Source organism: Desarmillaria tabescens (assembly GCF_030435595.1).
Source record: "Desarmillaria tabescens strain CCBAS 213 chromosome Unknown EV420scaffold_2, whole genome shotgun sequence".
NCBI classification, from domain to species: Eukaryota; Fungi; Basidiomycota; class Agaricomycetes; order Agaricales; family Physalacriaceae; genus Desarmillaria; species Desarmillaria tabescens.
This window is the reverse complement of record NW_026848301.1, coordinates 394,959-420,960: the sequence shown is the minus strand read 5'-3', so window position 1 is coordinate 420,960 and position 26,002 is coordinate 394,959. Positions and strand designations below refer to the sequence as shown.

The following is a 26,002-nucleotide window of genomic DNA, read 5'->3' as shown; positions in this document are numbered from 1 at the left end:
GTTCTCCAGCTCGCAGACTGCAACCAGTCTGCGTCGTTTTCCCTGTCTTTTATGTGCGTCTACACGCTCGAAGACTCTATTTGCAGCCGCCTGTCTAGGTTTCCGAGCGTCGCAGTTTCTTCCCGGGGCAACTTTTTACGAACATGAACGTCAACGTTCGACCTGAAATGTTGCGTCAAGGCATGGGTCAGCCACCAATGCTGGGTCTCAGTAGCGGCCCATTCATGCAGTCACCTCCTCAGCCTGGCCAGCAGCAGCAATTGGGTATGCCATCATCGACCGTGCCGCCAATGGCCATGTTGAGCGGCGGCCCACCTAATCAGAACCCGTCTATTCAGCATCAGCGGTATCCAATGCCAGTCCAGCAGCAGCATCCTTCAGCGGGCCCGACACAGCGTCCGATGCTGATGCGACCCGTCCAGTCTATGAATCCGTCCCCCGGTGGCGCGCATATGGCAAGTGTTCCTTGCAACTCGCTTTGATATTCTATTCAATTTTCATTTCTCTTCATCTCCCTAGAACATCAATTTCGGCAACAATCCTATGATGCAGCAGCAGCAGCAGCAGCAGTCTATCGCTAATCGCAGGGTCTCTCATACCCAACCACTACCCCCAGGCGGCAACCACATAGGCTCTTTGCCCATGGGAATAAACCAGCAAGGCAATATGCCTACTCAAATGCGACAACCACCGGCACACGGACAGGCGCAGCAGCCGCAGATGCGCCAGCCCTCTGGTCATATGTCCCCCGAAATGGCGATGGGGATGAGGAGCGCTAGCGGCAATCCAGGGCTTCCTCAGAACGTTGTCAGGACGGGGTCAGCACAGATGGGAATCATGAATGGTATTCCTCAGCCAGGTCAGCCGCAGTCTATGCAAGGTGGGATGCAATCGTCGCATCAGAACAACTTTCAGAGTCCTGTACCCCTTCCTCTTCAGCATCAGACCGCGCAAATACCTCCTTCGCCCCGTCCCCCTTCACATCCATCGTCGCATACCCCTGCCATGAATATGGGTCCGGGTCCGTCGCAGCCTAACATAAATCGTCCCCAGATGGCATCCGACAATCCCATGGCTTTTATGGACTTTTCGGCGCCGCAGTTTCCAGGACAGACATCATCGGGGGGCAACAACCAATTTCCCTTTGTGCCTTCATCAACACCACCAACACAAATGGGGGAGATGTCAAGAACCCTACCATCTAACATTGCCAATACGCCACCGAACCGGACCGCCTTCCAGCTGACTCCAGCTCAACAATTTGAGCAGATGCAACAGCAAGGAACTGAAAACTATAATTCATTTGGTATGCCGCCTCCTCCCCGCCCACCATCGCACAATCACCACCACGCCCCGCTGCCGCAGTCACAGCCGTCCTCTCATCCTCCGTCACCCTCCGATAATATAAACACATATCCCCGTCCTGGCTCTCGACCGCGGTCACAGTCCGGACGACCTTCCTCTTCACATACTCCCCGCATCACTCAATCCCAGCTCCCTACAAATACTGCACTTGCAACTACTGGACGCATACCGTCTCAACATACCGGCCCTCAGCCACAGTCTGGACTCCAGCCGCCGCCCGTCCTGAGCTCTAGTCAACCTGCTGGACCGCCAAGACCGCCGAATCAGCCCCAGGGCAATCTTACTCATGGGTCTCCGGCCTCTTCATCTACGGTTTCATCGACTGATCAACACGCGCCGGCGTCTGCTCCCCGTCCGCCGCCTGTAAGCCTGTAAGTTTGATCCGTTTTTCTTGATTGTAATAGCATGCTTGAACAGTATGTTCTATGTAGTGTGACAACAGCACTTGGGAGCGGCCAAGGACTCACACGACTGTTGCAGTTTAGTGGTAACTTATCGAACGAGAGCAAAACGGTACGTACTGCTCGCTTCGCTTATTACCAGGCACTCATTTCCATGATAGAAATTGCAGCTTTCTTGGTGGAATGACCTAATCAAGGAATATTTTACGCAGAAAGCTGTCATGAAAATAACCTTGTGGAAAGATAACCAAAAAACTGAAGCAAAACCATTTGGTACCGCTTTTTCCTGCTATTGATTCGCAGAGATGCTGATTGTTACTGATTAGAAATTGGTGTTCCTATATTGCCCCGCTTCTTCTTGGTGACGACCCAGTCGGGCGTCAAATCCATGACACTAACATTGGACGGGGCTCGAGAACGAATGTATTCCCAGGGTCACTCTGTTGTTGAATGCGTAACGGCAGTTTGGACGTACAAGTACAACAATGGCTACACGGTTACGCTGCGGGGACCTCTGACGGCACATGTCGTGATAACGTCACCGCACCCGCCTGGAACATCGTCTGCTACTGGGAACTATGTGCTGAAATTCGACGATTTCCAGTTCGACGCCAACTATCACGATAAATATATTGCTCTTGAGTCTATCATTGGCACGAGAATGATAGAATCTCCAAAAACGCCACGGATGCGCAATGTACCCACGCCAGGACCCAATGGTGTCGTGAATCAAGAGGATGAGGATAAGAAGTGGGAGGAACCTAGAATTGTCATTGAACAAGGGTCCATTCCAGGGGAGCCTGTCAATGCATTTGGGATACCGCAAGCCACGATGCGATGTTTGGAGGTTCGTCTTGGGTTTTGATCGCACAAATGCCTCGATTGACACTTGTTTGTTTGATTCCAGTTGGCCGAAAGTGTAGCACAGATGACTGACTTGATAACCTTCTCCAACGACACAAAACTAGGGCCAATAGGTTCGTTCTTTTCCTCTGCCAACATCGATAAAGACTTTTAAAGGATACGATAAGATGCTCTGAACAAGTATGCAAACCGACTAAGGGATGCGATGCCGATTGTACCGCTCACCGGAGGTCAACATATGATGAACGGGATGAACCAAATGAATACTGGCGGTGGCATGATGTCACATCCCTTTGCTTCATTTCCCACGGCAAGCGCTATGTCGTCGACAACATTGTATTCTAGCGCCCCCACTTCTGTGACTAACCCTGCCCCACTCCCCCAACCTCAGGCGCCCACATCTTCGATCAGCTCTCCCCAAAATGCTCCGCCGTCAGCTCATAACTCGCCGACGAAGCAGCACAAGACGATTCCACATAACCAGAATGCATCGTCGTCAACAGCATCTTCGTCGACGCCCACATCGACAGCGAACACGCCTGCGCTATCGAATGCTTCGCTGAAGCGCAAACAACCATCTGGCAATATCTCACCAACGACGGGACCAGAGCAGCCCCCTCCAAAACGCGCTACGCGAAAGCGGGGGAGGACTACTGGTGGGGGATAGCATCTCCAAGTTGTGCTTATCTTTTGGCTCATATTTTGCTCTCCGATTTGCATCAGTTAATTTTTGTGCACCATAGATTGTAACTTAGTACTCTACATGGATATCTTACTTCTACCAGGAGACATTTTGTTTTATGCTGTTGTTATTTATATTTCCTTGTAACCTGTACTTACTAGCGAACATTTTTGAAAACCAATGTGTAACGGGGATGGGGGTAGTTGAATCTGTGTTACGGCATTCACCGTGTGGCATTGAGTCAAATGACCGAAGGAGCATCAGCTAGCATTGTTAACCTTTCTTACCAGTGTATAGTGGATTAAAATAAAATTGCAATAAGTAGTAGACTACACCATCCCGTATATCCTAGCCATCTTCCACGTTTGTCATGACACGTATTCGTGTGCAAAGTCACATTGATCCCCATACTTGCATCTGTTTACGGAACGATCAGTCTCCGTCCAATTTTAGACATATGTTGATTCAATGCTCGCCTTCCTGCCTGAAAGAAACTGCATGGTTTTCTTTTATTGTGTCTATACCCATCCTCAGTTCGTCCACCCCGACCACGGCCACGGCCCCGTCCTGCTCCACGCGCCCCTCTTCCTCCGCCTCGCCAGCCGTCCGACGCGTCGTCCTGCCCATATTCGGCAAATCCCCCCGGCTGCTGTGCCCAATTCTGGTCACCACCACCGCCGAAATTCCCATTCCCATTCCCGAACAGTGTTGGATTCAGTTGTTGCAGAAGTTGTTGTAGCTGCTCCGGTCCCAGAGTAGATAATGCAGATGCGTCAACAGGAGGTACATTAATATCTCCATTCAAGCGCACTGCCGCCGGCGTCTCCATCGTGCCCGCCAATTGCGCAACAAGGTCCGCTACTCCAAGGTTTGATGGCGCTGCCTCGGCATTATTCCAGAAAATGCCTTCGACATCAGGTCCCGACGTCATCATCTGCACGTCTCTATCGACTTCTTCATCCGCTATTTGCTTCGCCGGTTCGCCTGGAGATGGGGGAATATGTGCCGTAGTCATATACATCGCACCCAACGCTGTTTCTTCTCGCTGTTCTTGTGTAGCCCTTTCCTCACTAGCCTCTCCCCGTGCCCGTATTTCGATATCGACCGGTATGTCAATCACTGTTCACACTTTGTCAGGTGGTACGCGCAGCTAAGACGTCTTTAACGCTTACACAGAGGTTCAGACCAGTCAATCGTCTCTTCAAACACATGCTGATGAAGTGCAGCTCCCTCACCCTTTTCCAATTCCCGTGCGCTGTGTGCAGTATGCATACCCTATGGGATATTAATTTTAAAGTAAGATTTTTGAAAAGCGAACTGCTGACATCTACGGGATCGTCATCATAGACAGCCTTCTCTATGAACCGTACCGACTCAAGGTCGTTATCGGGAGCCCACGACACCGATTTCTTCTTCTTACCAAGCTTGCTAGGACCCGCCTGCGGGGGGCTACCCGTCGTTGCTGCCGGTGGCGTCGGAGCAGGGGCAGGAGCGGGAGACTCTTTCCGACTCTTTGCCATCGACTTGAGAGCCTCCTGGAACGGGTCGATAGACAGTGGCTGCGAAACATTTGCATCAGGCTCCTTTTTCACCACCGGCGCCTTCTTGAATGTTGGCAGCTTCGGTTTCGGTTTCGGTGCAGAGAAAAAGGATGAATCCGACTTGGCATCCTTCGCCGCAGGCGCCATCACCTTCTTCGTCACCGTCTTTGCGGGGGCCAAAGTCACTGCGGCCTTTTTCACGGGTGCAGCAGAAGGTTTGCTAACAGGTACTTCCAGTTTCCGCTTCTTCGTCTTCGGTTCTAAACCAACATAAAATCGAGCATTAATAAATATTCAGCATTTCAAACTGACATGACTCACCCTCGCTTTTCGTGTCATTCGCGACTTCAACGATCTGACGCCATCTTCGTTCGATGTTCGAAGCCATATCCTTGATCGCTGCGTTGCATAGAACACAAGAAACAAGTTAGATACATGTATTTTATCTCATCGCACGCCTATTACTATTAAAAGAAATGCCATATGCACGTCGGGCACACGTCCACTTGCATTAGGCAGAGAAACACACAACTCACCCGGAGAAGGTGGGTCCTTCGACAGTTTCACTATCAGTTTGCCCAATTTGTACGTTTTCAAAGCGTCAATGTTTAGCGGTAATCGATCGATGATCTGTGAAGCCTGTGAGAAACTTTGAGCCTACCACATGTGACACTCACATGCAAAAGGGGCATTATCGTCTCAACTAAGGTACTATCGTCCTTTGTTGCGAGTACGGACTTGAGCCACTCGCGAGAGATATCCATTGCTGTTGGGTTTTCGGACCAGGCACGAAAATAGTGATTACCTGCACCGTCACGGATCTTGGTTAGTATCTCGAGACGTGTAGCCGCATCGACGTCCTGAGGACCGTAATCTGATATACGAGATGCCAACGTGTTAACGGCCTGGGCTCCGGTGAACGCGGACGCTTGTAACAGAGGCCTGATCGAAGTGAGGAATTGCTGTTTACGTTCCTGTGGGGTGGATCCTGGCGGCTGAGAAGGTGCTGGTTGGGGTGCTGCCGGCGGTGTGGGCTGAGATCCTGACGGTTGGGGTTTGCCGTAGAATTGTGATGGTACGATGGTCGTCATTAACTGGGAGGGCGAGTGTAGGGCCTGGGGTGACAGGGTCCCTTGTGCAGATGCTGTTGCTATTTGCTGTGGATACGAATGTGAATACATATATGGATTGGAGTTGCTGAGTGATAATGAAAGATGCGTGAATGGGTATGAAGTGCGTGCTTGCTGAGGTTGAAAAGAAGGCTGGGAGTATTGTTGAAGGCCGTTCGTGGCTGCGCCATTGAGCGTTGTCAGTGCCGGGCTGAAAGAAAGTTAGCCCCGTGATGTTGATGAAAGATATGATGATTTACTCGATAATCATCGGTTGGGGCGGTGATTGAGCTTGCAGTGGAGGTGAATGTTGCGGTGCCGGCTGGGAGGGCTGGGCTGCTGGCTGGGGAGTTGGTGAGGACGAGGGGCCTGCGCTCGTTGCGCCATTGAGACTGGAGTAATTGGACAAAGGTACCGTCGGCGTCGACTGGGCATTCCAGGTGGAGCCGTAAGGTATCGAATTGAACGGCGCCTGGAAGTAATTCTGAAAGGACTGATAAAACGCCGCAGATTGTGGTGAAAGCGCAGAAGGTGAGCCTGTGGCTGTGTGAAGAAGTGTCACAGAAACAGCTTGAGCACCCTGGACGCTACGCACCGGCAATGTCACCCATGATATCGGCGAAATCTAGCGTCGCTGGCGCCGTTGTCGTCGTTACAGTCGGTGCAGAGGTCGACGCCCCTGTCGACGCTGTCCGCTCTTTGGACCAGTCTTCAAGGGACGATGTCGGACGTTCATGACGAGTCTGCTGCGACGGTTCGGTCAAGATTTGGGTCTGCTGCTGCGGTGAAATCCATTGACTGAAATAATTTGGGTCCATCGCGACTTTTTTCTCTTCCTTTTTCTTACCGAGTCTTATGGACGGTAAGACAACTACGACGCCTTTAGTGAGGAAAATAAGCACAAAGGACCGCTCTGCGCGCCGCCAATTGTGCCAATCTGCTCGACAACGGCCTTATTGACGTCTTTCGCAGTGGTAGCTGGTCCGTGCGACGCCTTTTGAGTGTCGAATGGCTCCAACAGCGAGCCAAACGGGCGACTAGGGTCGTTAGAGCGGCGCTTCAATTATTTCAAAGTCAGATTTTGAGCTCCGATTCAAAACAAAACCTAACAAAATATGGTGAGACCTATAAACGAACCTTGAACAAGGCTTCAAAAACTAAGCAAAGCTAAGCAAGGTTCAAAAAAAATCGTTGACTCGCCGACTCGGGATCTGCCATGGCCCCTTCAAAATTGGAACACGACCGTCTTCAGGTATATTCTCTTCACTGACGCGTCATGTTAGCTTGTTAACACGTCTGTGCAGATGATACGCGGTCTCGAAGACTTGGTGAAGTCGATGAAACACTGCGTCGAGACTTCGGAGGCGTACCTCACATCATACAAGGCTGCATTTTCTGGTAACGGACAGGAAGAGGATGTGAAACCCGTTAAGGGCAAACGAAAGCACTCTGACGTAGAAGAGCCTGTTGTCGATGGCAAACGCAAGCGCCTCGTGAAGACGAAAGATCCCAACGCGCCCCGACGCCCTGCCTCGACCTACCTGTTGTTCCAGAATGACATGCGTAAGGCAACCAAGCTCGAACACCCCAACATCACATTCCAAGAGCTCACGAGCCTGATGTCGAAAATGTGGTCAGAAATGACGGCGGCAGAAAAACAGGTGCGGTGATCGTTTCCCAAATTGTTCGTCTCTCATCATTTGTTGCAGACATATGTTGATCAGCATGACGCCCTTGAACAAAAAGTATGAAGAAGAGATGGCTGCATACAAGGCGCTGCCGAAGGTCGATGGCGAGGATGAAGAAGGTTCAGCGCCTGCTGCCACGGTTTGCGATTCTGCATATATGCGCACTTTCTTGGCTGCTGACGACGTATTTTAGAGCAAGACTACCCGTGCCCCAAAAGAAAAGGCGACCGACAAGGTGAAGGAGAAAACGAAGAAGGACGAAAAAGCCGAGAAAGCGAAGGAAAAGCAGAAAGAGAAAGAACGCGAGCTGGAGAAGGAAAAGGTGGTGGAGAAAGAGAAAGAGAAAGAGAAGGAACGCGAGCAGGAAAAAGCCAAGCCCAAGCCCAGAAAGTCAACGACGGCACCACCTCCTGTGGAATCTAGCTCGAGTGATGAAGAAGAAGAAGAGGAAGAGGAAGAGGATCGTCATCATCTTCCAGCGAGAGTTCTGAGGAGGAGAGCTCACCAGAGCCAGCCCCAAAGAAAGCCAAGACTTCGGCACCTGCATCGACCGCGACGACCAAGAAGAAGAGGGCGTGATGAGAGGGGCGTGTTTTGGACTATGTATGATCTTCTAATAATCTTTGTATTCTACTTATGCTGTACTTAACATTGTTTAACATTTTGACTATTTAGCGACAGCGAGATCACGAGACGCTGCATGATGCGGTGCCGGGAGCAAAATCGGACGCTTTATAAGGCTCTCTCATTGACCACGACCATCTTTTACCTCTCCTCTGAATGTCTCAGCCTCCGTCGTACGGCAGCGAGCCCCAAGTTAACCCAGATACCCGCCAGCTACCACCTGGCTGGATCTCTCAGTATGACAGCAAGTAAGTGTCCTCAACTGTCGCTTATCACGATCGATGAGATTCACTTTCTACAGTTACAAGACTTGGTACGGTTGCCGCTCTCGATCTTTCTGGGGGTCACTGACTGTCGCACAGGTTCTACGTGAATACCCATGCTCAGCCGCCAGTTACTACATGGAACCATCCACTAGGGCCGCCGCCGGCCGCCGGCCCCCCGCCTAGCCAGTACGGTCCTCCAGCCGGCCCCCCGCCTCCTGATAATCGGGGGTACAACCAGCCCCCGCCGCAACAGGGCTATGGTGGATACGGTAATCCCCAGGGGCAATACGGTGGCTACAACCCCGGCTACCCACAACAGCCACAGGGTTACGGTGGATATCCACAACAGCCGCAAGGGTATGGTGGGTACCCACAGGACGGGTACGGCCAGCAACAGCAGAGTGGGGGAAGCAAAGGTCGGTGATGTTCACAGCTTTAACTGATGTGTTCTAATTCCTCCATCTACCATAGGATTACTTGGCGGTCTCTTTGGAGGCGGAAAGCAGAACAACCAAGGCTACCCTCCGCAACAAACCGTCTACCAACAACAGCCACCAAAGAAGTCGGGTGGTATCGGCATGGGCGGTGCCCTTGCTCTCGGTGCGTATCGCCTCCGTCTTGTCACCTGCTTTGATCCCTCATTCTCTTTTAGGCGCCGGTGGTCTACTCGGTGGAGCTTTGCTCGCAGATGCTATCAATGACAACGAAATGGACGCATACCAAGATGGTTTACAAGATGGCGCTGACCAAGATGGCGGTGATTGGTGAAAATGGTTCCTTATCTGCTTCGTTCTTCTTTCTTCCTTCAACTCCAGTTGTAACTGTGCCCATTTGTATTGTTTGTATACACTTGCAATCGATATTTGTATGAAGCATACGCCCCGGGTGACCTTGGCGTCTCAACGGCAGGGTCCTGATCTTGGTAACATGTTCCACTTCATGCACACAGAAAGACGTTAATGGAAGGTCTTCTTACCACAGACGGATACTTATCGATGTCTTGTTCCCGACATTCGCTCTCATTTCGCCGAAATGAAAGTGGGAGTTGAGGATTTTGCTCCGTGATACATGACTAAGGACGTTTAGGATTTTCGTGCCGTCTCAACTCCATGATTGCGCGTTGATGCTAATCTTATCGTGTTTTTGTAGAGTATTGCGCTGCCGCTAGCCTTGGAATTTCATAACTCTTCGGGTATTCAGACATAGGTTCTTGGAGGAGCCCTGGGGAGGCCGTGTCAGGATGCCTAATCCGTCCAGAAAGTTCCGGACACGAAACGGGAAAATCAGTCGGTTTTGTCTGGATAAAACCCCTCTGCCAAATCTCCTAGTGGTTGTCTGGATAGTTGACATGGCATTCTCACCTGCTTTGAAAAAATTGGTTAAGTGGGGATGAACTGCGGGTCGCCCTGAAGAATGCGAGCCAGTGTTGTCGCTGAATCTTTTCACGAAGTCAGCTCAGAATGTCCGGACCATGACACGGCATCGTTTAGACGTCCGTTCTGACGTCCAGTGGACAAAATACACGAGCCTTTGCGAAACTTAGTTGATTTGTTCGGACGAAACACGACATAGCACTTTTTCCCTTGCAAATCTTGTCCGGATGACGACATTATGGGGTGACTTGTTCTTGCTCATGGCTTATTTAAGGAGGCGTTGTGCCTCCGAAGGCATCCACTTTAATAGGTACTTTTTCCTCCTTGTGGCTTTATTTACAAAGGTTATCTCCCATACTTAGATTCCAAAGTTTGTCACTGGCGTAGACGGCCGCAAGTTCGCACGTTTGAATAGAAAAACAGAACGTTCGGTTACACGCTACGGCCGCGGTATACATACCGACGTTATATTGAGCAACACTGTGCAATGTAGTTGTCAACAACTGTATTTGTGTGGCATTCCTATAGGGGGAACACGACTTTCCTGAGGTCCGTATATGCTCTCTATGATAGAATGGAATAACTTACCCTCATACGACTTCAGTAACTACGACATTATTCAATGAACCCTAGAGTCGTCCCACAAGGCCGTCAATTTCATGACCAAAGTGTACTCTGAAAGTTGTATTGTAATTGTGCGGTACACAGATTTTATATTTAGCACCATAGTCACATTGATTTTGCATAGATACCCACCCGGTCCCCGTGAATACGACCGTATGATAGTTATGACGGGCCGAAACCGTCAGCATCTTTGACCATTAATCGGACTTGGTGGTCTTTTGACTTTCGTGACCCATTATGATTTTCCCTTTTCGTCACAGTTCTTGGTCATGCTGAAGGTCTTTGAAAAGTCAAGGTGCACGAAGGCTTCAAGGCGAAGCACTACAGCTTTCTTTTTCGACCACATGTTGCTTCTCTTCGTTTGTCTCCTCTTAAACCTACCGTTGTTCTCTTTCCACTCAATTCAAAGTGGAGTTTCACTGGGTCAATGTTTCTCCGTAGTGATTTCAGGTTCACGCGTTTCGGATTCTTGTCGTTGTCGGTGCTATTATAATTGCATGCTCCAAGTAAAAATATTGTACCAACTCATCTGAAGACCATCACAGGACCTTGGTCATGTCGAGGATCCTATTCACACGAGACTTGCGAACCTCAAACCCTTTCCACAATTGTTGCTGATTCTCCCTTTGCCTTGTGTCCAGAAACCCTACCTGTCTTCAATCGTCTTATGTAGCTTATTTCTTTTCTGCGTGCACTGCACGACGGGTCACAGACTCAGGCTGGAGGGAGAGCGGAAAGCATAATGGATATTCTAAGATGTCTATGGAAGGCTTCCAATGATTCCCAAAGCGTCAATGCTAAACGTCCTGATTTTTGGTCGGCGAAGATAAATAAAATACATAAAGTTGCAGCTGCAGGCGTTCCGGTGTTCACAGCGCTCTTTTACTTGGCAGCGTGGGCCTCCGCTAACCGCTCATCCCACCACCTGCCATCAGAGTCTGTTCGTGTTTGCACCCTGGCGGAACCATCTCCCCTATTAAGCCCCACCCATCTGCAGTTACAAAAGTTAGCAGCTGGAGCGAATGGAATGATCTGCGGTGCTCACTTGTATCGTAAAGTGGTTGGGATGACAGGACCAAACTTCGCACTGGCGTTATGGTTATCTTCCCAAATCCAGATGTCATCCCTATCGCCTTGGCAGTTACTGAAAAGCAGTGTTAGGCCGTAGCAAAAGAGTGGACAAGAACACCATACAAGTGCAAGATGCCAGGGCTCATGAGCGTATGTTCTTCCCCGCTCCCGTCCAGCGCGATTTGCCGTGCAATATGCTCCTCTTCCGTCATATCTTCCTCAAGATCCTCCCCAAAATGGCCTAACGATAAGCCTAGTTGCTGTCGACATGTGCTGACATCCCATCGCAATGATAGGTGCCTGAACATCGTCGGTCTGTAATACCAGATGACGTGAAATATGCCCTGGTCGGCGAAGAATGGATTGTGGGGATCGAAAGGCGCCATCTCATCGGCCATGGGACTCGGTATTCCATCACTTATTCCTCGAGCGAACGGCATAGAGGCTAAAGAGGATTGCTCTGTTTCTGGAAGGAGGCTTGAAGGCATGAATATGGTAGATGGATCACGCATGAGAGCAAGGTTTATGAGCATGATGCAGCTGCAGATCTGTCCGGGATGAGAAGTGGGTCCGAGTGTAGGGAATGACATTAAAGTGTGGGTCTCAAAATGCTTGAAGTCGTTCCACTGCAAATGGCCATGAATTCTGGTAGTAGCAGAGCATTGAGCACACATACGAGCTCTAGAGGATCAACGAGGAATATCATGTCGGTATCAATGAATATAGTTTCTTCAACGTCTACGAGCAATTCATGCATAAAGACCTTGGTGAGGACGTTCCAGTTCTCTCCTATGCCAGCACGGTGGCCTCGTTCGCGCACGCGTTCAGCGGTTAGAGGATAATATGTTGCCTGCAAATCAGGTCGTTGCATTAGCGAATACAAGAAGTCAAGGTACTGACCTGTATGTCGTAAGCTGGTCGTGTGAACAAGGCGAACTTCTTCTCCAGGTACGGGATATTGTCCTGGGTACATATGAGATGAAAGTGCAGCGGCCGACTCGTGTGCATGATTGCAGACTTCATCGCGATGGTTCCTTCATGTGCGACGCTTTCGCCCATTAGAACGATGGTAATTACGATGGGCTCAGGGGGCGGAGTCATTACTGTCAGAGGCGCTGATGGTGACGGGCAGACCAAGGAATTTGCGTCGAAAGAGAGGCGAGACCATTTACCAAAGGAAAGAATGAGAACGAAAGCAATAGGCGCAGAATGCATAAATTCTGTAAGCCCAGGGCATGGGGAAGAGAGAGAGAAAAAATGATAATCATCTACTGAAACTATGAATTGTTCGACGCTGCCTGAGTATTGAGTTGGCATTGAGTGTACTGCCGCTCATGTCCTTGAAACGTAGCAGTCCCGATCGATCACCGTCATGTTTGGTTGTTTGGTTCCTTGCCAAGCCGAGTTCGAGTTCTTGCACAGTCACATCAAGGAACAAAAGGTATCTATTCGGTATATAGAATGGGATTCACAACTCATTATATAAAATTACAGGAAAATGATTTCAAACTCATCTTGTCCGACGTCCATGGCAGATTTAGAGACCCAAATTGATGGGAGTGCAGCCCAAAACAACGATGCTACTCTATAAATGTTTTACCCCTTGTACCATTTCTCCGACCACATATGCTGTTCATGCTTTGTTTGAATGGAATCCAGGATCAGGCGTTGGAGACCGACATCACCCAAGAAAACACCCGTCTTGTAGAGTTCATATTATATTATTATCTCGACAAGATGTCTATGGCGAGTACATGTGCTTGAGTTTATGCATACAGTTACAAGAAAAAATATGACTGTCTTAAATACCGAATAATTCGTCCGCCTTAACAGGGTGGGCAAGGGCTCATAGCCCCGATGCCATTCGCTAGTTCTACCTTTGCCCGCTCGCGTAACTCCCGTCGGAGTATCTTTCCCGCAGCACTGGAAGATGAATCCATCAGCAAGGGTGTTAGCTATAGACAGCTAGAACACACCTTTTAGGAACGACGTCGATAACGACAACACCTCCACGCAAGAACTTGTGTTTAGCAACCTTTGATTCGATAGATTTCGCCACCTCTTGACCAAACGCAACTTTAAGCTCGTCGGTAGTGACTTTATGGGGTTGCGCATGGACGACGTAGGCCCTGGGGAGCTCGGTGGCCTCCTTATGGTCGTACACACCAATGACGGCAGCATCTGCAACTTCGGGGTGACCCAACAGGACGCTCTCCAGCTCAGCAGGAGGAACTAATAAAAATCCAGGTGAATAACACGAAGAAGGAGAGCACGCATCAGTAACTTACCTTGGAAACCCTTGTACTTGATCAGTTCCTTCACCCTGTCGACGATGAAGAAGTGGCCTTCTTTATCTCTGATTGCAACATCGCCGGTCTTGAACCATCCGTCCTCCGTTATAGTGTGTCTTGTCGCGGCCTCGTTATTGAGGTATCCCTAAGCATGGATAATAAACAGGGGAAATCGATGAAAGAGACACGCAGCAATGTACCTTCATAATAGTTGGTCCCTTAATCCAGAGTTCTCCGGGCTTACCCTCCTCAGCATCGACTCCTTCGTCCACCAAACGCGCTTCTAAATTCGAGAGCAGAACACCGATGCTACCAGTCTTCTTCTCAGCGTCGGCCATCGGGAGTAGATGTGTCGTCGGCGAAGATTCCGTCATGCCGAAACCTTGCACAACCGCAACGTCGACGTCCATGGAACGGAAGCGCTCAGTGACCTTCCAAGATTCTATCAGATTACTTTAGATGAAAGGAAGAACCTGAACTGACCTGCTTCGTCAAGTCAGGACCCAGCGGCGCTGCCCCGGAAATCAAAAGTTTGAGCGCAGAGAAATCGAATTTTTGCACCACTGAAAGCCGTTGTCAGGTGGGCTGGGAGATGAGAGTATGAGAGATTGAAGCATACCAGGGTGCCGAGAAAGGAAGACGAGCACTGGCGGAACAACAAGCACGACAGGTATTTTATACTTCTGGATATTGCTGCAGAACTGCACGGGGTCGAAACGAGGCATGATGTAGCATGGATCGCCCATTTTGATATTCAGGAAAAGAAGCATGACAGAGCCTGGGGAGATCGGTGAGACGGATGCATTTGTTAAGACTATCAAACCCACCGTATATATGATAGAAAGGGAGGAAACCGAGCATTGAGCCGCCGATTTCATGGGGATACGATTCGTTGACGATGTCAACCACAGAGGTGAGATTCTGGTGTGTTGTCTAAATTCATTGAATGAGTGATTTACGTCAAAGAAGTATTGTAATACACTGACCTCTACACCCTTGAAGGGTTAGGTTGATGATCATCAGCATTGTGTGGTATAAGTGCAACGGTAGTATAGTTACCTTGGGTTTCCCTGTGGTTCCCTGCATAGATGCCAGAATTAGTAGGTATAGATCCCCAAAGATTTAGCCCGGAGGTACTCACGGAACTGTAACACAGGAATGCAGTTTCATGGGCGAGATCCCCGTCGAATTTCTCCTCCTCTTCCAAAGAGCCGCTCGAAAGAAGGTCCTCCATGCGTGGAAGTCCTGCGGATTCAGGCGTGCTAGCGGCGTCCGGTCCGCCAGCCCAGGCCAAGCTGTTGCTGAGCACGATGATCCGTTTCTCGCCCTCTTTACCGACACCAATTTCCTTGAACATCGCACGAACAGTCGGAAGGCCATCTTCTGTCGAGAAAACGAGATGGGCTCCGCTGTCAGTGTACTGATGAACAAGTTCATGGCTCGTATACGCGTTATTTGCAAGGGTGCAGCGAAGGCCGGCAGAAATAGCTACGTTACACGTTAACGACAGAACCTTGAAAGAATGTAGGATTACGGCGCACCTCCGAGAAGAATAACGGGATAATTCAGCGAGTTGGGCGAGAACACGAGGACGGTATCTCCGCGTTTCGCGCCTAAGTTCTTGAGACCATGCCCAAGGGAGAGACTGAAGTCTCTCAGTTGTCTACGATTTATCGTCGTTCCTGAGGGCGCATCAGTGAACGCGGGTAGCTCTGGGGCATGTCCTCCGATGAGTTCGCCATCTTTGGTCAACAAATGGGTGAATATTGAGTGAGAGAAGATGGGTACAGAGCGCGAAAGTGATGGATAGGTCTTCACTGGCGTAGACATAGTTCTTTGGGGAGGCAAACTCGAGGTAGGGCGAAGACATGGTTTTATACCATGCAGGGATGCAGCATCTCGTAATCGTGAAGGGTGATCGCGGCTTTCCGAAAGATTTGATTGCAACACGGCACCGGGCACCGCTCCGGGCAAGTACTCGCGTTCCTAAGTAGCAGCGTCCCGCACCTGCCGTTATTCTTGCTAGTTTCGTATTCCATTGTTCAACGCATTGCATTGGAAAGCGTCGTGATGGCCCACCCTCATTCCTCATTTGACGACAGAGACGTATGAATGCTATATTTATGATTCCACCTACACCATACCCTGATTCGCTGGGGAAGGGACGACATGATATGACGGTGTCGCCATACACCCTCGGCTTGGGGTAGCTTGGTAAGACGGTGGCCCCATTGTCCCGGTTATCTCTCCCCATGATGAGCCATGTAGGTTTCTCAGATATGGAAGGGCCAGTTTTGAAAGACTGCCTATGGCTTCACCGTGTTTCGTGACCAGAACCTGGATGTATAGCCGGTCTGATCTCCATAGTTCTATATGTCAAAAAGTCGCGCAGCGGTTGAGCGCATAAGTTTTGGGGTCGACCAAGGTAAAACGTTCTACACGGTACTGGGCACACGCTCGATATCTTGATACCGGGGGCAGATCAGTGATTGCAATTCCGAGGACATAATCGGTCTGATTGGCGACAAGTCAGTATATAAAAAGGTTGCAAGGAGCGAACTCAACCGCCGTAGATGGTCCAGTATAATATCAGAAAGAACGATAAGCATAATTTCAACTTACTATTTTTGATCGTTGCACTCTGAAACGACGAGCACTTGCGTCTTTGTGCGTCTTCGTGAAAGGAGAGCAATAAGTAAGTTGTGGCCGATCGCAGGATCCGAGTCGATCGCGACTTACGAATTCAACTGTTCTTTGACTCAAGGGTAAATCTTGATCCAGGAATCGGAACGGAGCCGGGAGAAGTAACAATGGTATTCAGTCTTGCATTTCGCATTGGGGAACATCTCGATAATAGGCGCTATAGTGACCAGGCATTAAGATAATAAATCGTGTAAACTTCCAATATTTGATTTCTAGCGATCATAAAAGCGGGCGTCGTGTATGTAATCCTCGCAGGCTTGGGCCAAAGCCGCTGTAAATCGTCGAATCCTCTAGAATTGGAGAGCCAGATTGCGATTTCAAGGGACAACACTGAGTCAGCTCATCGAATAACAATGTTGGTACTGGGAATCGATAGTCCGCCTGTATAACATGAGCAAGAAACAAGAGGTAATGCGGATTGGGAAAAGACAGCCTAGATGATCGATGATACCAGAGGCATTTCATCGTCAAGTTTGCCATGACACCTGAAGCTGAAGCTTAAATTTTTGAATCACTGTGCATACCCACGCAACGACTATAATTGCCGGCCTTATACGTCCATTGGGCTTCTTCAAGTTTGGGGTGGCTTCGTCGTCGTCATCGATATGTTAAGTCACCTCTGGCGACTGCCAAAGTCGAAGGTGCCAGTAACTATCCGATAGAATTCAGTTTAGTCTATACTACGGAAAACCAGCAGATAAGAGAGCTTCCACAAATAAGACCGAGAACTCACCGGCACCCCACGAGAGAAAGAGGCGTATGACGAGTGATATCCTAATCCACAGCACAAGAAGCCTAACATCCTTCGCACTTGCAAGAGTTAGCAAGAAATCTGCTTTTACTATGCAGCGGCGACCTCAGGCTCAAAGATCTTGCATATCCATCCCAGTTTACCTGCTTTGACATCGTATCACAGAAGGAAGTGCTTTGGGCTTGTACAGCGATCTGTGCATCCCGTCGCCTCGACAAGCGGTGAGAAAATTGTGTCCGTAGCGATTAAAGCAAAAGTTTTTTGCGTCACTTGCATGCAGCTGGGCGTTGAGCATCAGCCGAACGTGTGAGGCAATGCTCATAAGGTGCTGACAAAGCAAACGAGAAGGGCTGAATCTTGCCTTCATCCTTGAAGGACCCCATGCTGAGGTGTATGACTCAGAGCTTATAGGCTTAGCGTGGGCCGCACGAAATGTACAACGATTGCGTGCAACCCACCCAAGCGTACGTCACATTCATTTCTTTGCCGATAACTCCTCTGCAGTTGACTCCATTATACGTCCCAAACGGGGACCAGGTCAACAGCATGCAACAGTGTTTTTCAAGATAGCCACGGAGCTCTTGGAAGAGGACGAAGAAACATCGCTGGAGGTAGCATGGGCACCCGGCCACCAGGACATACCTGGAAACGAAAAAGCGGACGCTTTGGCGAAGGAGGCATGTACAATGTTCGACATGGGACAGCGCACATATGCAAACGCAAGGAGAAGGATGCGAGAACGAGTACAGAAGAAATGGGTACAGGAGTGGGAAAGGACAAGCCCTACTGGCCGCTTTGGACTCGCAAACCGACTCAAACCACAGCTAAAACCAACCCAGAGGTTCAAGGAGACACCACGCGAGGTGTTTGGAAGGCTCGTACAGTGTAGAACAGGGCACGCCCACATGGGCGAGTTCTACGAACTGTTTAACATCCCAGAGGCGACGGACTGCGAATGCGGCGAGCGACTACAAACGCGAGATCACATCATACGATCCTGCCCACGATACAACGACCATCGACAGATCCTACGTGAAGGATCACAGAATCTAGTGATGTGCGACCTTTTGGGCACGACAGAGGGCATCGAAGCGGTCACAAGGTTCCTAGCGGAGTCTGGAGCCTTTACAAAGACCGGAATTCCAAGGCGAGAGGTGGGAATGCCGCTCTGGGAAGATGAACCAGAGCCGCATGAAGAAGAGGATGATGGATAGAACACTACATCACAGCGCTACCGGGCCCCCCCATTGTTTCTTTTCCCTTACTCTTTTTCTATTGTATTTATTCTCTATCTCTTTTCCCTAGACAATGATTTTCGCAACGAAGAATAGACACCTAAAACACACGAAGCTACATAGAATTTTACCCGAGAGTTTTACATACCATAGAGTTGACAAGTAGATTAGTATTACAACGAGTAGCGGTACAGTCATACATAGCAGTAGAGTACTGTACCCCCGCGTCTTCGCCCACTACGAGGCGTGTTGCGGGTCACCAATCCAGACCTTCATCATCATCATCAGCCTTCATCCTTGACTCTCCTCGTTCGCAGTCAGCACCTTATTCGCACTTTGCAACTTCGTTGCGCTTTCAGTCATCCAGAAATACTATTACTTTATCATATCATCCACTATGTCTGCTCAAACCAACAATGCTCCCTCAACCTCATCCGGAAGACCTCATGGCTCGGCAAATCAAGGAACGGGCTTCGACGTCACCATGATAGCAATGGCTGCTCAGATGATGAAAGAATTGAAAGGAAGAAATGCTAGGCGAGCGGAAAGGAGAAGGCAGGCCAATGATGCTAGCGAGGTTTCAGAAGATGAAGATGAGAAGGAGCTGGCTGATCGAATGAATTCTCTTGTGCGTACTCATCAAAACAATCCGACTATGTCCACTGCTTCCAAGGACCATGCCAAGGATTCGGAGACAGGCTTCAAATTTGCGGACGCGAAAGCCTTGGCCAATGGAGGTTATCGCACCGTAGAGTCCTCATATCCCGAAGACCTGTTCGTTCTTGCCCGCAATGGAATCTCACCACCGTTGACGATGTTTACTCCCACAACGCTCACGAATATTAGGCTCGGAAGAGACGTAACGTATCGGAAGTTCGCACGAGGTGCTACATCGACGAACATTCGAGTACTCGATACTTCGACTTTCCCCAACGAAAAGGACATGACCTTGGCCCAATGGCTCGCAGCGTACGAAAACTTCTTGAGCTTTATCTCGGAGTTATGTGAAGGAGAGCGAATCTTCGAAGGTTTTGTGAAACATCACCAGCGAGCAGTTACCGACCCAGACATCGAGGCGACATTCGAGGCTCACAAGGAATTCGACTGCGACCATTTACGACCACAATTTTTCACTAGGGGAGGCATTATTATTGATGTTAACTCGAAAGAGTACATTGAAGGTTGGAACCGCGTCGTGCAAAGGGTCGCTAGGCGTACGACAGCCCAGGAGATCAAGACTGCCGTTGCTCAATACATCCCAGCCGTCAATGGCCCAACTAGGACCACAAAAAACAAATCCCGGTTTCAGCCCTTTGACAAATCTCAGTATTCCTTTCGTAAAGATGGCGAACGCTCGAGCTTTGATTACCTCTGCCTCCGTTGCGGAAAGAAAGGGCATAAAGCCGACGCCTGCAGCGAGAGTATTCCTAACAAACCTGGACGATCCTTCATTGTCGCCTGGAGGGGAACATATCTCTACCGCACCTCTGATAACCAGCCCGTCTGCTTGCGTCACAATGTCCAAGGACCAAACAAGTGTACGATGCCCACCGACCATGCCCTCCACATCTGCTCGTTGTGTGCTGAGACAGGTCACGGCGCCTCCACATGTCCTCGTAACTGAAGGTCAAAAGGTCATCACACCTTACCGTGCTGAGGTGTGGCGTGATACTCTCCAACGGTGCGGTTTACAGGAAAAATACCCTAATCTCGTACATGACATTATCTACGGTTCTCCCATCGGTTCCCCTCCTCCTCTTACCTCCAATTTCATTCCTCGTAATTCTGCCTCGGCTTCAAAATATATGGACATCATTGACAAGTACATAACGGACGAGATTGATGCAGGAAGGATGTATGGTGGTTTGTCAATCGAAGATGCTGAAATTTTCTTTGGAGGCCATTTCCGAACAGCGCCGATGGCAGTTATTGATGAGGAAACAAAGTTTCGAATTGTACACAACCTTTCAGCAAAAGACAAGAGCGGCAACAGCACAAATTCTTGGCTCGATGCTCAAGAGAAGCCTACCAAATGGTATACGGCGGCGATTTTTGCAGACGCGGTGAGCTAAATTTCTCCGTAACCTTGGGATGTTCCCTATGTGTATGGAGCTATTCTCCAGCGGCTATTCCGCATTTATTCCGCTGGCCATGGCCATTCCATGCCCAAAATTTTTCGAAGAGCTATTCTCTTCCATGTTACGGTGTTCCTATTGAACATCTGATATGTTCAGTTCCCTAAATGAACTCGGGACGCCCCATTGCGCCCTTTATGTTGTATTAATGACAAATGTACATGTCCTAATTATGTCTTTCAGGTGGTGAAGGCTCCTCCGGGAACCCAAGCCGCTGCGCTGGACTGGGTCAAAGCATACCGATGTTCGCCCATCCTAGCGAAGCACAAATGTTACATTGCCACATTTTGGCGAGATCTTATTTGGGGGAACCATTGCACGCCCTTCGGTTTGTGCACTGCCGGAAATATTCAGGGCGAAGTTGCTGATGCTTTAAGAGATATCCTCCTGTTCATCTTAATCATGCTTGAAGTTTTCAAATGGGTTGACGATTTCAATATTTGGCGTTACCCTTGTTCAACAATCACTCACCACGATGGCTCCTCCCAATATCAATATTGTTTCGACCTGTCGACCATTCTCGACATATCTTCCCCATTGGGAATTTTATGGCATCCTGTGACAGAAAAAGGACACGACTTTGCATACGAAACAGTTTATGTCGGTTTCCATTGGGACCTCAAGATGAAAACTGTCTCCCTCCCAGAGAGGAAGCGGGTAAAATACTTGACGAAGCTGACTTCCTTCTTGGAAACAGCGCTAGAGAACCGGACGGTCAAATATGACATGGCTGCTTCTATTCATGGTACTCTACAGCACATCTGTTTCATTTATAAGGAAGGCCGGTCTCGCCTTCCCTCGCTGTCCCTTTTCCTCTCCAAATTTCCCAACAAATTTGTCTCTCATCATATCCCCTCCCCGGTCATCACTGACTCCAAATGGTGGTTTAATGTTCTCTCAGTTCAATCTTACCACCGCACTTTGAAACCCAAAATAGTTCGTGATACCGATGCATGGATAGATGCCTCAACGTCATGGGGGATAGGTATGCTCATCGGTGGCCATTGGGCTGCATGGAAATTGAAGGAAGGTTGGAAAGCAGAAGGTCGAGACATCGGATGGGCTGAAACTGTTGCTCTAGAGCTCTTTGCCATGTGGGCATCAACGGCGGGCTTATCAGATTGCGACGCCCCGGTGCATGGGGACAATTCTAGCTCCATTGATGCTTATAAAAAAGGCAGGTCTCGTAACCCTCATCGTAACGCATGCATTCGTCGCCTTTCCAATTCATTGATGTCTCACAATATCTCTCTATTGCCAGTATATGTGAAGTCTGAAGACAATCGTGCAGACCCCATCTCTCGTGGCGAGGTGGGAATGGACGAGGATCGACTCCATATTACGTTTCAGCTCCCTTTGGAGCTCAAGGAATTTTTGTCCTATGTATAGGATCCGTTTTCGTCGTGCATCTGCCAGTGCAGATGCTCCCCAATCTGGAGGGCTGTCCCTGGCATCGACAAGTCTGCCGCACCCAGTTGGTGGTAACAGTGTGCCGTCAAAATCGCCTGACCCTACTTTGAAGTCTCCTCGTGTCAAGAAAGGTTCAAGCATTGAACCTTCTGACTTTAGGCCGCTCCGGTTGGCGTCGCAGCGAATTCCGTATTGGAAAACACCGTATTCAATCAATTCCTTTGCTCTCCTATCGTCTATCTATCCCCAGCATCTAATAACAGCTTGGAAAGATGTAATGCTGGCTTCAGTAACAGAAGATACGTTGAAGAACTATGGCGCTGGTCTCCTGCGCTTTACTCAGTTTTGCGACAAGTTTCGAATTCCGGAGGATAAAAGAATGCCTGCCGATGATACGTTGCTATCGATTTTTGTCGCAGAAATGGGAGCAGGCAAAGTTAAAAAGTCTACCATCGATACTTGGATTGATGGGATTAAACTATGGTATTTGCATTCTTGAATACCAAGGAAACCCCCCCAGTTAATTATTCGCTAGGCATGAGTATAACAATGCCCCGTGGTTAGGAGGTGATATGCTACTGCGAACAAAAAAGGGTGCTGATACGCTCGCCCCCCATCCTTGTCCCGAAGAACCAAAATTACCCGTCACTCAAAAACATATTGATACTTTACACAAGCATCTGGATCTCTCAGACCCCTTCGACTGCGCTGTATGGGCTGCCGCGTTGACTGCATGGAAAGGTTGTACGAGGCTCGGAGAGATTCTGTTGGCGTCACCTTCTCAATTTGATCCAACACGTAACGTTTTACGCCGTTCTCCACGGACAACTGGAACAGCCGCTAACAATCATTCTTGGATTAGCATTTTTATTCCCTACACGAAAACGAAAAAATACCAAGGCGATTGGGTCACCTTGACATCGGCTGCAGACCCAACTGATCCCTTGAGCGCGATTCAACATCATCTCGATGTCAACTCCGATATCCCTGACGATGCACCGCTATTTGCCTTTCGTTCGGGAGAGACTGCGTGGACCGCACTCGACAGAAAAAAATTCATGACTCGCTGCAACTCCATTTGGGAAGCAGAAGGGTTGCAGACCGTACTAGGACACAGTTTCCGGATTGGTGGAGCGACTTTCCTGCTCCTGTCTGGTGTCGACCCCTGGGTGGTCATGAAACAAGGCCGATGGTCATCAAAAGCTTTCCTCAGATATTGGCGAAGTATTGAAGAGATCTTGCCTTTATTCATCGGTGATTCTTTAGATAACTTTCGCTCTTTAAAAGAATCCATGTCTAGGTTAGCATCTATTAATGTATAGTTGGGGAAGTCGGATCCCAGAGGATTCCGACTGTTGATCTCTCATCCTTCGAGATCTTCTTGGGGGGATTCGTAATCCTCTGGATTCTCGTTCGCAGAGAGAGGCTGTTACATAGTACGTGCAGCTTCTCTCACCCCCTCTTCAAGGATAATTTAACGGAAGTGGCTTTGGCAGCACAGTGGACGTTAACACCAGTAATTCTTATTGAATAATAATTTCCAAATATTATTTACTCTGTATATTAGTCATCAAAATCCTTAACGCTGAACTTAGAAAATCCCTATTCTCTCGTCTTGCCTTCCAGGACGCTAATACTACAAGATGTCTGGGCAAACACCTGTTTTTGTTATGAGTGAGCTTTTTTCTCTTTCTTCGCTCTGCTGTTTTGACACAATTCTTAAGATACTGCGCCTGAACGACAGTCAGGACGAAAAGCTCAGATCTCAAATATCACTGCCTGCCAAGGTTTGTACATTACTTCTGTATCGCGGTGCAACGGCTTCTTATTATCTCTGAAGACTGTTGCAGATGTTATTAGGACGTGTCTCGGCCCAAAAGCTATGCTCAAAATGATCTTGGATCCTATGGGAGGCATATTGTTTGTCTTCTTTGGTTTTCGTGCCGTTTTGTCGTTGATGGGACTGTTCACAGACTGACAAATGACGGCAATGCAATTCTTCGCGAAATTGATGTCGCCCATCCAGCTGCGAAAAATATGATAGAGCTGAGTCGTACTCAGGATGAAGAATGTGGAGATGGAACGACGAGCGTCATTATCCTTGGTGTGTTCTCTACTACGTTATTCCATTCTGAAGTTTCCTGATATCTCTAAGCCGGAGAAATTCTTGCGCAGTCTCTTGGACAATTAGAACGCAACATCCACCCTGTCGTCATCATCTCGGCATATAACAAGGCCCTCAAAGAGGCGCTCGAAATCATCAAACGAATATCGGTCCCCATCGACACGTCCAACGATGAGGAAATGCTAGCACTTATTAAAACATCCATTGGCACCAAATTTGTCATGCGCTGGTCTGATCTCATGTGCAAACTGGCCCTACAGGCCGTACGAACGGTTGCCCAGGAAGAAAATGGCCTAAAAACGGTAGACATCAAGCGTTATGCGCGAGTGGAGAAGGTTCCCGGGGGAGAGATCGAGCAGAGCAGAGTGTTGAGCGGTGTTATGCTGAACAAGGATATCACACATCCCAACATGCGAAGACGCATCGTCAATCCCCGGATTATACTCCTCGATTGTCCCTTGGAGTATAAGAAGGGCGAGAGTCAAACCAACATGGAGTTTTCCAAAGCTGAGGATTGGGAGAAAGCTCAGGCTATCGAAGAAGAGCAGATACGGCTCCTGTGCGACAAGATCCTAGAATTCAAGCCGGATCTGGTGATCACAGAAAAGGGCGTCTCAGGTATACAGGACTTTCTTTCTTCCCAATGTATGTCCTCACTTCATGCTAGACATCGCCCAGCACTTCTTTATGAAGCACAATGTCTCTGCCATTCGCCGGGTGAGAAAATCGGACAATAATCGTATTGCTCTCGCCGTTGGTGCAACCATTGTTAACCGAGCAGAGGATCTACGGGAATCTGATGTTGGTACCCGCTGTGGTCTTTTCAACATTGAGAAGATTGGTGATGAGTACGTATGTATCTTAATCCAATGTTTCTGCATCTCATTTCCATTCCAAGATACTTCACTTTTTTGACAGAGTGCAACAATCCCAAAGCTTGCACGATACTCCTTCGTGGCCCATCAAAGGACATTCTCAACGAGATCGATCGGAACCTCGCTGATGCTATGTCAGTCGCGCGGAATGTCGTGTTCAACCCTCTTCTCGCTCCAGGTGGCGGTGCAACGGAGATGGCGATCAGTGTTGGTCTGCACGCTAAGGCAAGAAGCGTTGTGGGCGTGGAGGGATGGCCCTTCAGAGCTGTAGCTGATGCGATGGAAGTTATTCCTCGAACATTGGTGCAGAACAGTGGCGGAAACGCTATCCGAGTTTTGACTGAGCTGAGGGTACAATCTCAGGTTATTCAAACGTGATCATTTCTGATATGATCCTTGTCATAGGCTAAGCATGCGGGTGGCGAAAACTCCTGGGGTGTCAACGGTGATACAGGTAAACCGGTTGATATGAAGGTTTACGGATTGTACGAATCAGCAAGTGTCAAGGTAAGACCTCTCCCCAAAGCGGAAATGTGATACTGACGTTCTGGACAGATTCAGACTTTGAAGACTGCCATTGAGGTAAGGAATGGGTCAAAATATCCTATTTCTATACTAACTCCCTTAATCATAGGCCGCTCGTATGTTGCTTCGCGTAGACGATGTAGTGCAAGCTGTGCGGAAAGATAGAGAACAAGGGCAAGGGGCGCCGCCTGAAGAGATGATGGAGGGTTAATTGATTGAATGTTTGTATCTCCTTGTAATTTGACTACTGCCTCTTTGAAAAGGGCGCATTGCTATGTCGTTGGACGCGTAAGTAAATCATAAGACGCGTTCATGTTGGCAGTGGCAGTGGATCCAGGCACTAT

At 49.0% G+C, this 26,002-nt stretch overlaps 9 protein-coding genes across 9 annotated transcripts; 6 read left to right on the top strand and 3 right to left on the bottom strand.

Annotated features, from left to right (window-relative positions):
* Positions 1-61: 61 nt before the first annotated feature.
* On the top strand, positions 62-3,515 carry EV420DRAFT_428677 (LIM-domain binding protein-domain-containing protein). Its single transcript, XM_060482072.1, has 7 exons — positions 62-455; positions 520-1,736; positions 1,797-1,878; positions 1,928-2,039; positions 2,093-2,613; positions 2,674-2,743; positions 2,798-3,515. The coding sequence occupies exons 1-7, from the start codon at positions 144-146 to the stop codon at positions 3,295-3,297; spliced, it is 2,814 nt and encodes a 937-aa protein (XP_060338080.1). The 5' UTR covers positions 62-143; the 3' UTR covers positions 3,298-3,515.
* Positions 3,516-3,733: 218 nt separating this feature from the next.
* EV420DRAFT_1635076 (uncharacterized protein) lies at positions 3,734-6,780 on the bottom strand (the record flags this gene model as incomplete). The annotated part of the gene is made up of 8 exons (XM_060476399.1): positions 3,734-4,431; positions 4,485-4,587; positions 4,638-5,113; positions 5,175-5,252; positions 5,390-5,483; positions 5,531-6,173; positions 6,223-6,505; positions 6,558-6,780. 8 exons carry the CDS (start codon positions 6,778-6,780, stop codon positions 3,734-3,736), a joined length of 2,598 nt encoding a protein of 865 aa, XP_060338079.1.
* Positions 6,781-7,088: 308 nt separating this feature from the next.
* Positions 7,089-9,353, top strand: EV420DRAFT_1501352 (uncharacterized protein; the record flags this gene model as incomplete). Its single annotated transcript, XM_060471058.1, has 6 exons — positions 7,089-7,214; positions 7,246-7,623; positions 7,672-7,677; positions 7,709-7,789; positions 7,844-8,241; positions 8,637-9,353. Coding segments are annotated over 5 exons (1,191 nt in total), but the record flags the coding sequence as incomplete, so codon positions are not given.
* A 1,904-nt stretch (positions 9,354-11,257) lies between these two features.
* On the bottom strand, positions 11,258-12,978 carry EV420DRAFT_1501332 (uncharacterized protein). The gene is made up of 5 exons (XM_060471057.1): positions 12,509-12,978; positions 12,285-12,458; positions 11,732-12,234; positions 11,583-11,681; positions 11,258-11,528 (listed from the first exon to the last, which is right to left on the bottom strand). The coding sequence occupies exons 1-5, from the start codon at positions 12,821-12,823 to the stop codon at positions 11,420-11,422; spliced, it is 1,200 nt and encodes a 399-aa protein (XP_060338077.1). The 5' UTR covers positions 12,824-12,978; the 3' UTR covers positions 11,258-11,419.
* Positions 12,979-13,419: 441 nt separating this feature from the next.
* On the bottom strand, positions 13,420-16,188 carry EV420DRAFT_428495 (AMP binding protein). The gene is made up of 11 exons (XM_060482070.1): positions 15,441-16,188; positions 15,041-15,387; positions 14,959-14,979; positions 14,886-14,894; positions 14,727-14,832; positions 14,519-14,677; positions 14,383-14,462; positions 14,100-14,330; positions 13,897-14,044; positions 13,585-13,840; positions 13,420-13,531 (listed from the first exon to the last, which is right to left on the bottom strand). Exons 1-11 carry the CDS (start codon positions 15,727-15,729, stop codon positions 13,435-13,437), a joined length of 1,743 nt encoding a protein of 580 aa, XP_060338076.1. The 5' UTR covers positions 15,730-16,188; the 3' UTR covers positions 13,420-13,434.
* A 2,845-nt stretch (positions 16,189-19,033) lies between these two features.
* Positions 19,034-19,921, top strand: EV420DRAFT_1501325 (uncharacterized protein; the record flags this gene model as incomplete). Its single annotated transcript, XM_060471056.1, has 2 exons — positions 19,034-19,157; positions 19,244-19,921. A coding segment is annotated over exon 2 (678 nt), but the record flags the coding sequence as incomplete, so codon positions are not given.
* A 448-nt stretch (positions 19,922-20,369) lies between these two features.
* On the top strand, positions 20,370-20,892 carry EV420DRAFT_1324569 (uncharacterized protein). The gene has a single exon (XM_060468726.1). It carries the CDS (start codon positions 20,394-20,396, stop codon positions 20,658-20,660), a length of 267 nt encoding a protein of 88 aa, XP_060338074.1. The 5' UTR covers positions 20,370-20,393; the 3' UTR covers positions 20,661-20,892.
* A 1,099-nt stretch (positions 20,893-21,991) lies between these two features.
* EV420DRAFT_428476 (DNA breaking-rejoining enzyme) lies at positions 21,992-23,657 on the top strand. Its single transcript, XM_060482069.1, has 2 exons — positions 21,992-22,616; positions 22,669-23,657. The coding sequence occupies exons 1-2, from the start codon at positions 22,105-22,107 to the stop codon at positions 23,453-23,455; spliced, it is 1,299 nt and encodes a 432-aa protein (XP_060338073.1). The 5' UTR covers positions 21,992-22,104; the 3' UTR covers positions 23,456-23,657.
* EV420DRAFT_1501323 (chaperonin Cpn60/TCP-1 family) lies at positions 23,595-25,996 on the top strand. The gene is made up of 11 exons (XM_060471055.1): positions 23,595-23,649; positions 23,701-23,807; positions 23,858-23,920; positions 23,984-24,053; positions 24,107-24,237; positions 24,289-24,876; positions 24,926-25,106; positions 25,157-25,484; positions 25,539-25,640; positions 25,689-25,715; positions 25,768-25,996. Exons 2-11 carry the CDS (start codon positions 23,777-23,779, stop codon positions 25,867-25,869), a joined length of 1,623 nt encoding a protein of 540 aa, XP_060338072.1. The 5' UTR covers positions 23,595-23,649; positions 23,701-23,776; the 3' UTR covers positions 25,870-25,996.
* The last annotated feature ends 6 nt before the right edge of the window (positions 25,997-26,002 follow it).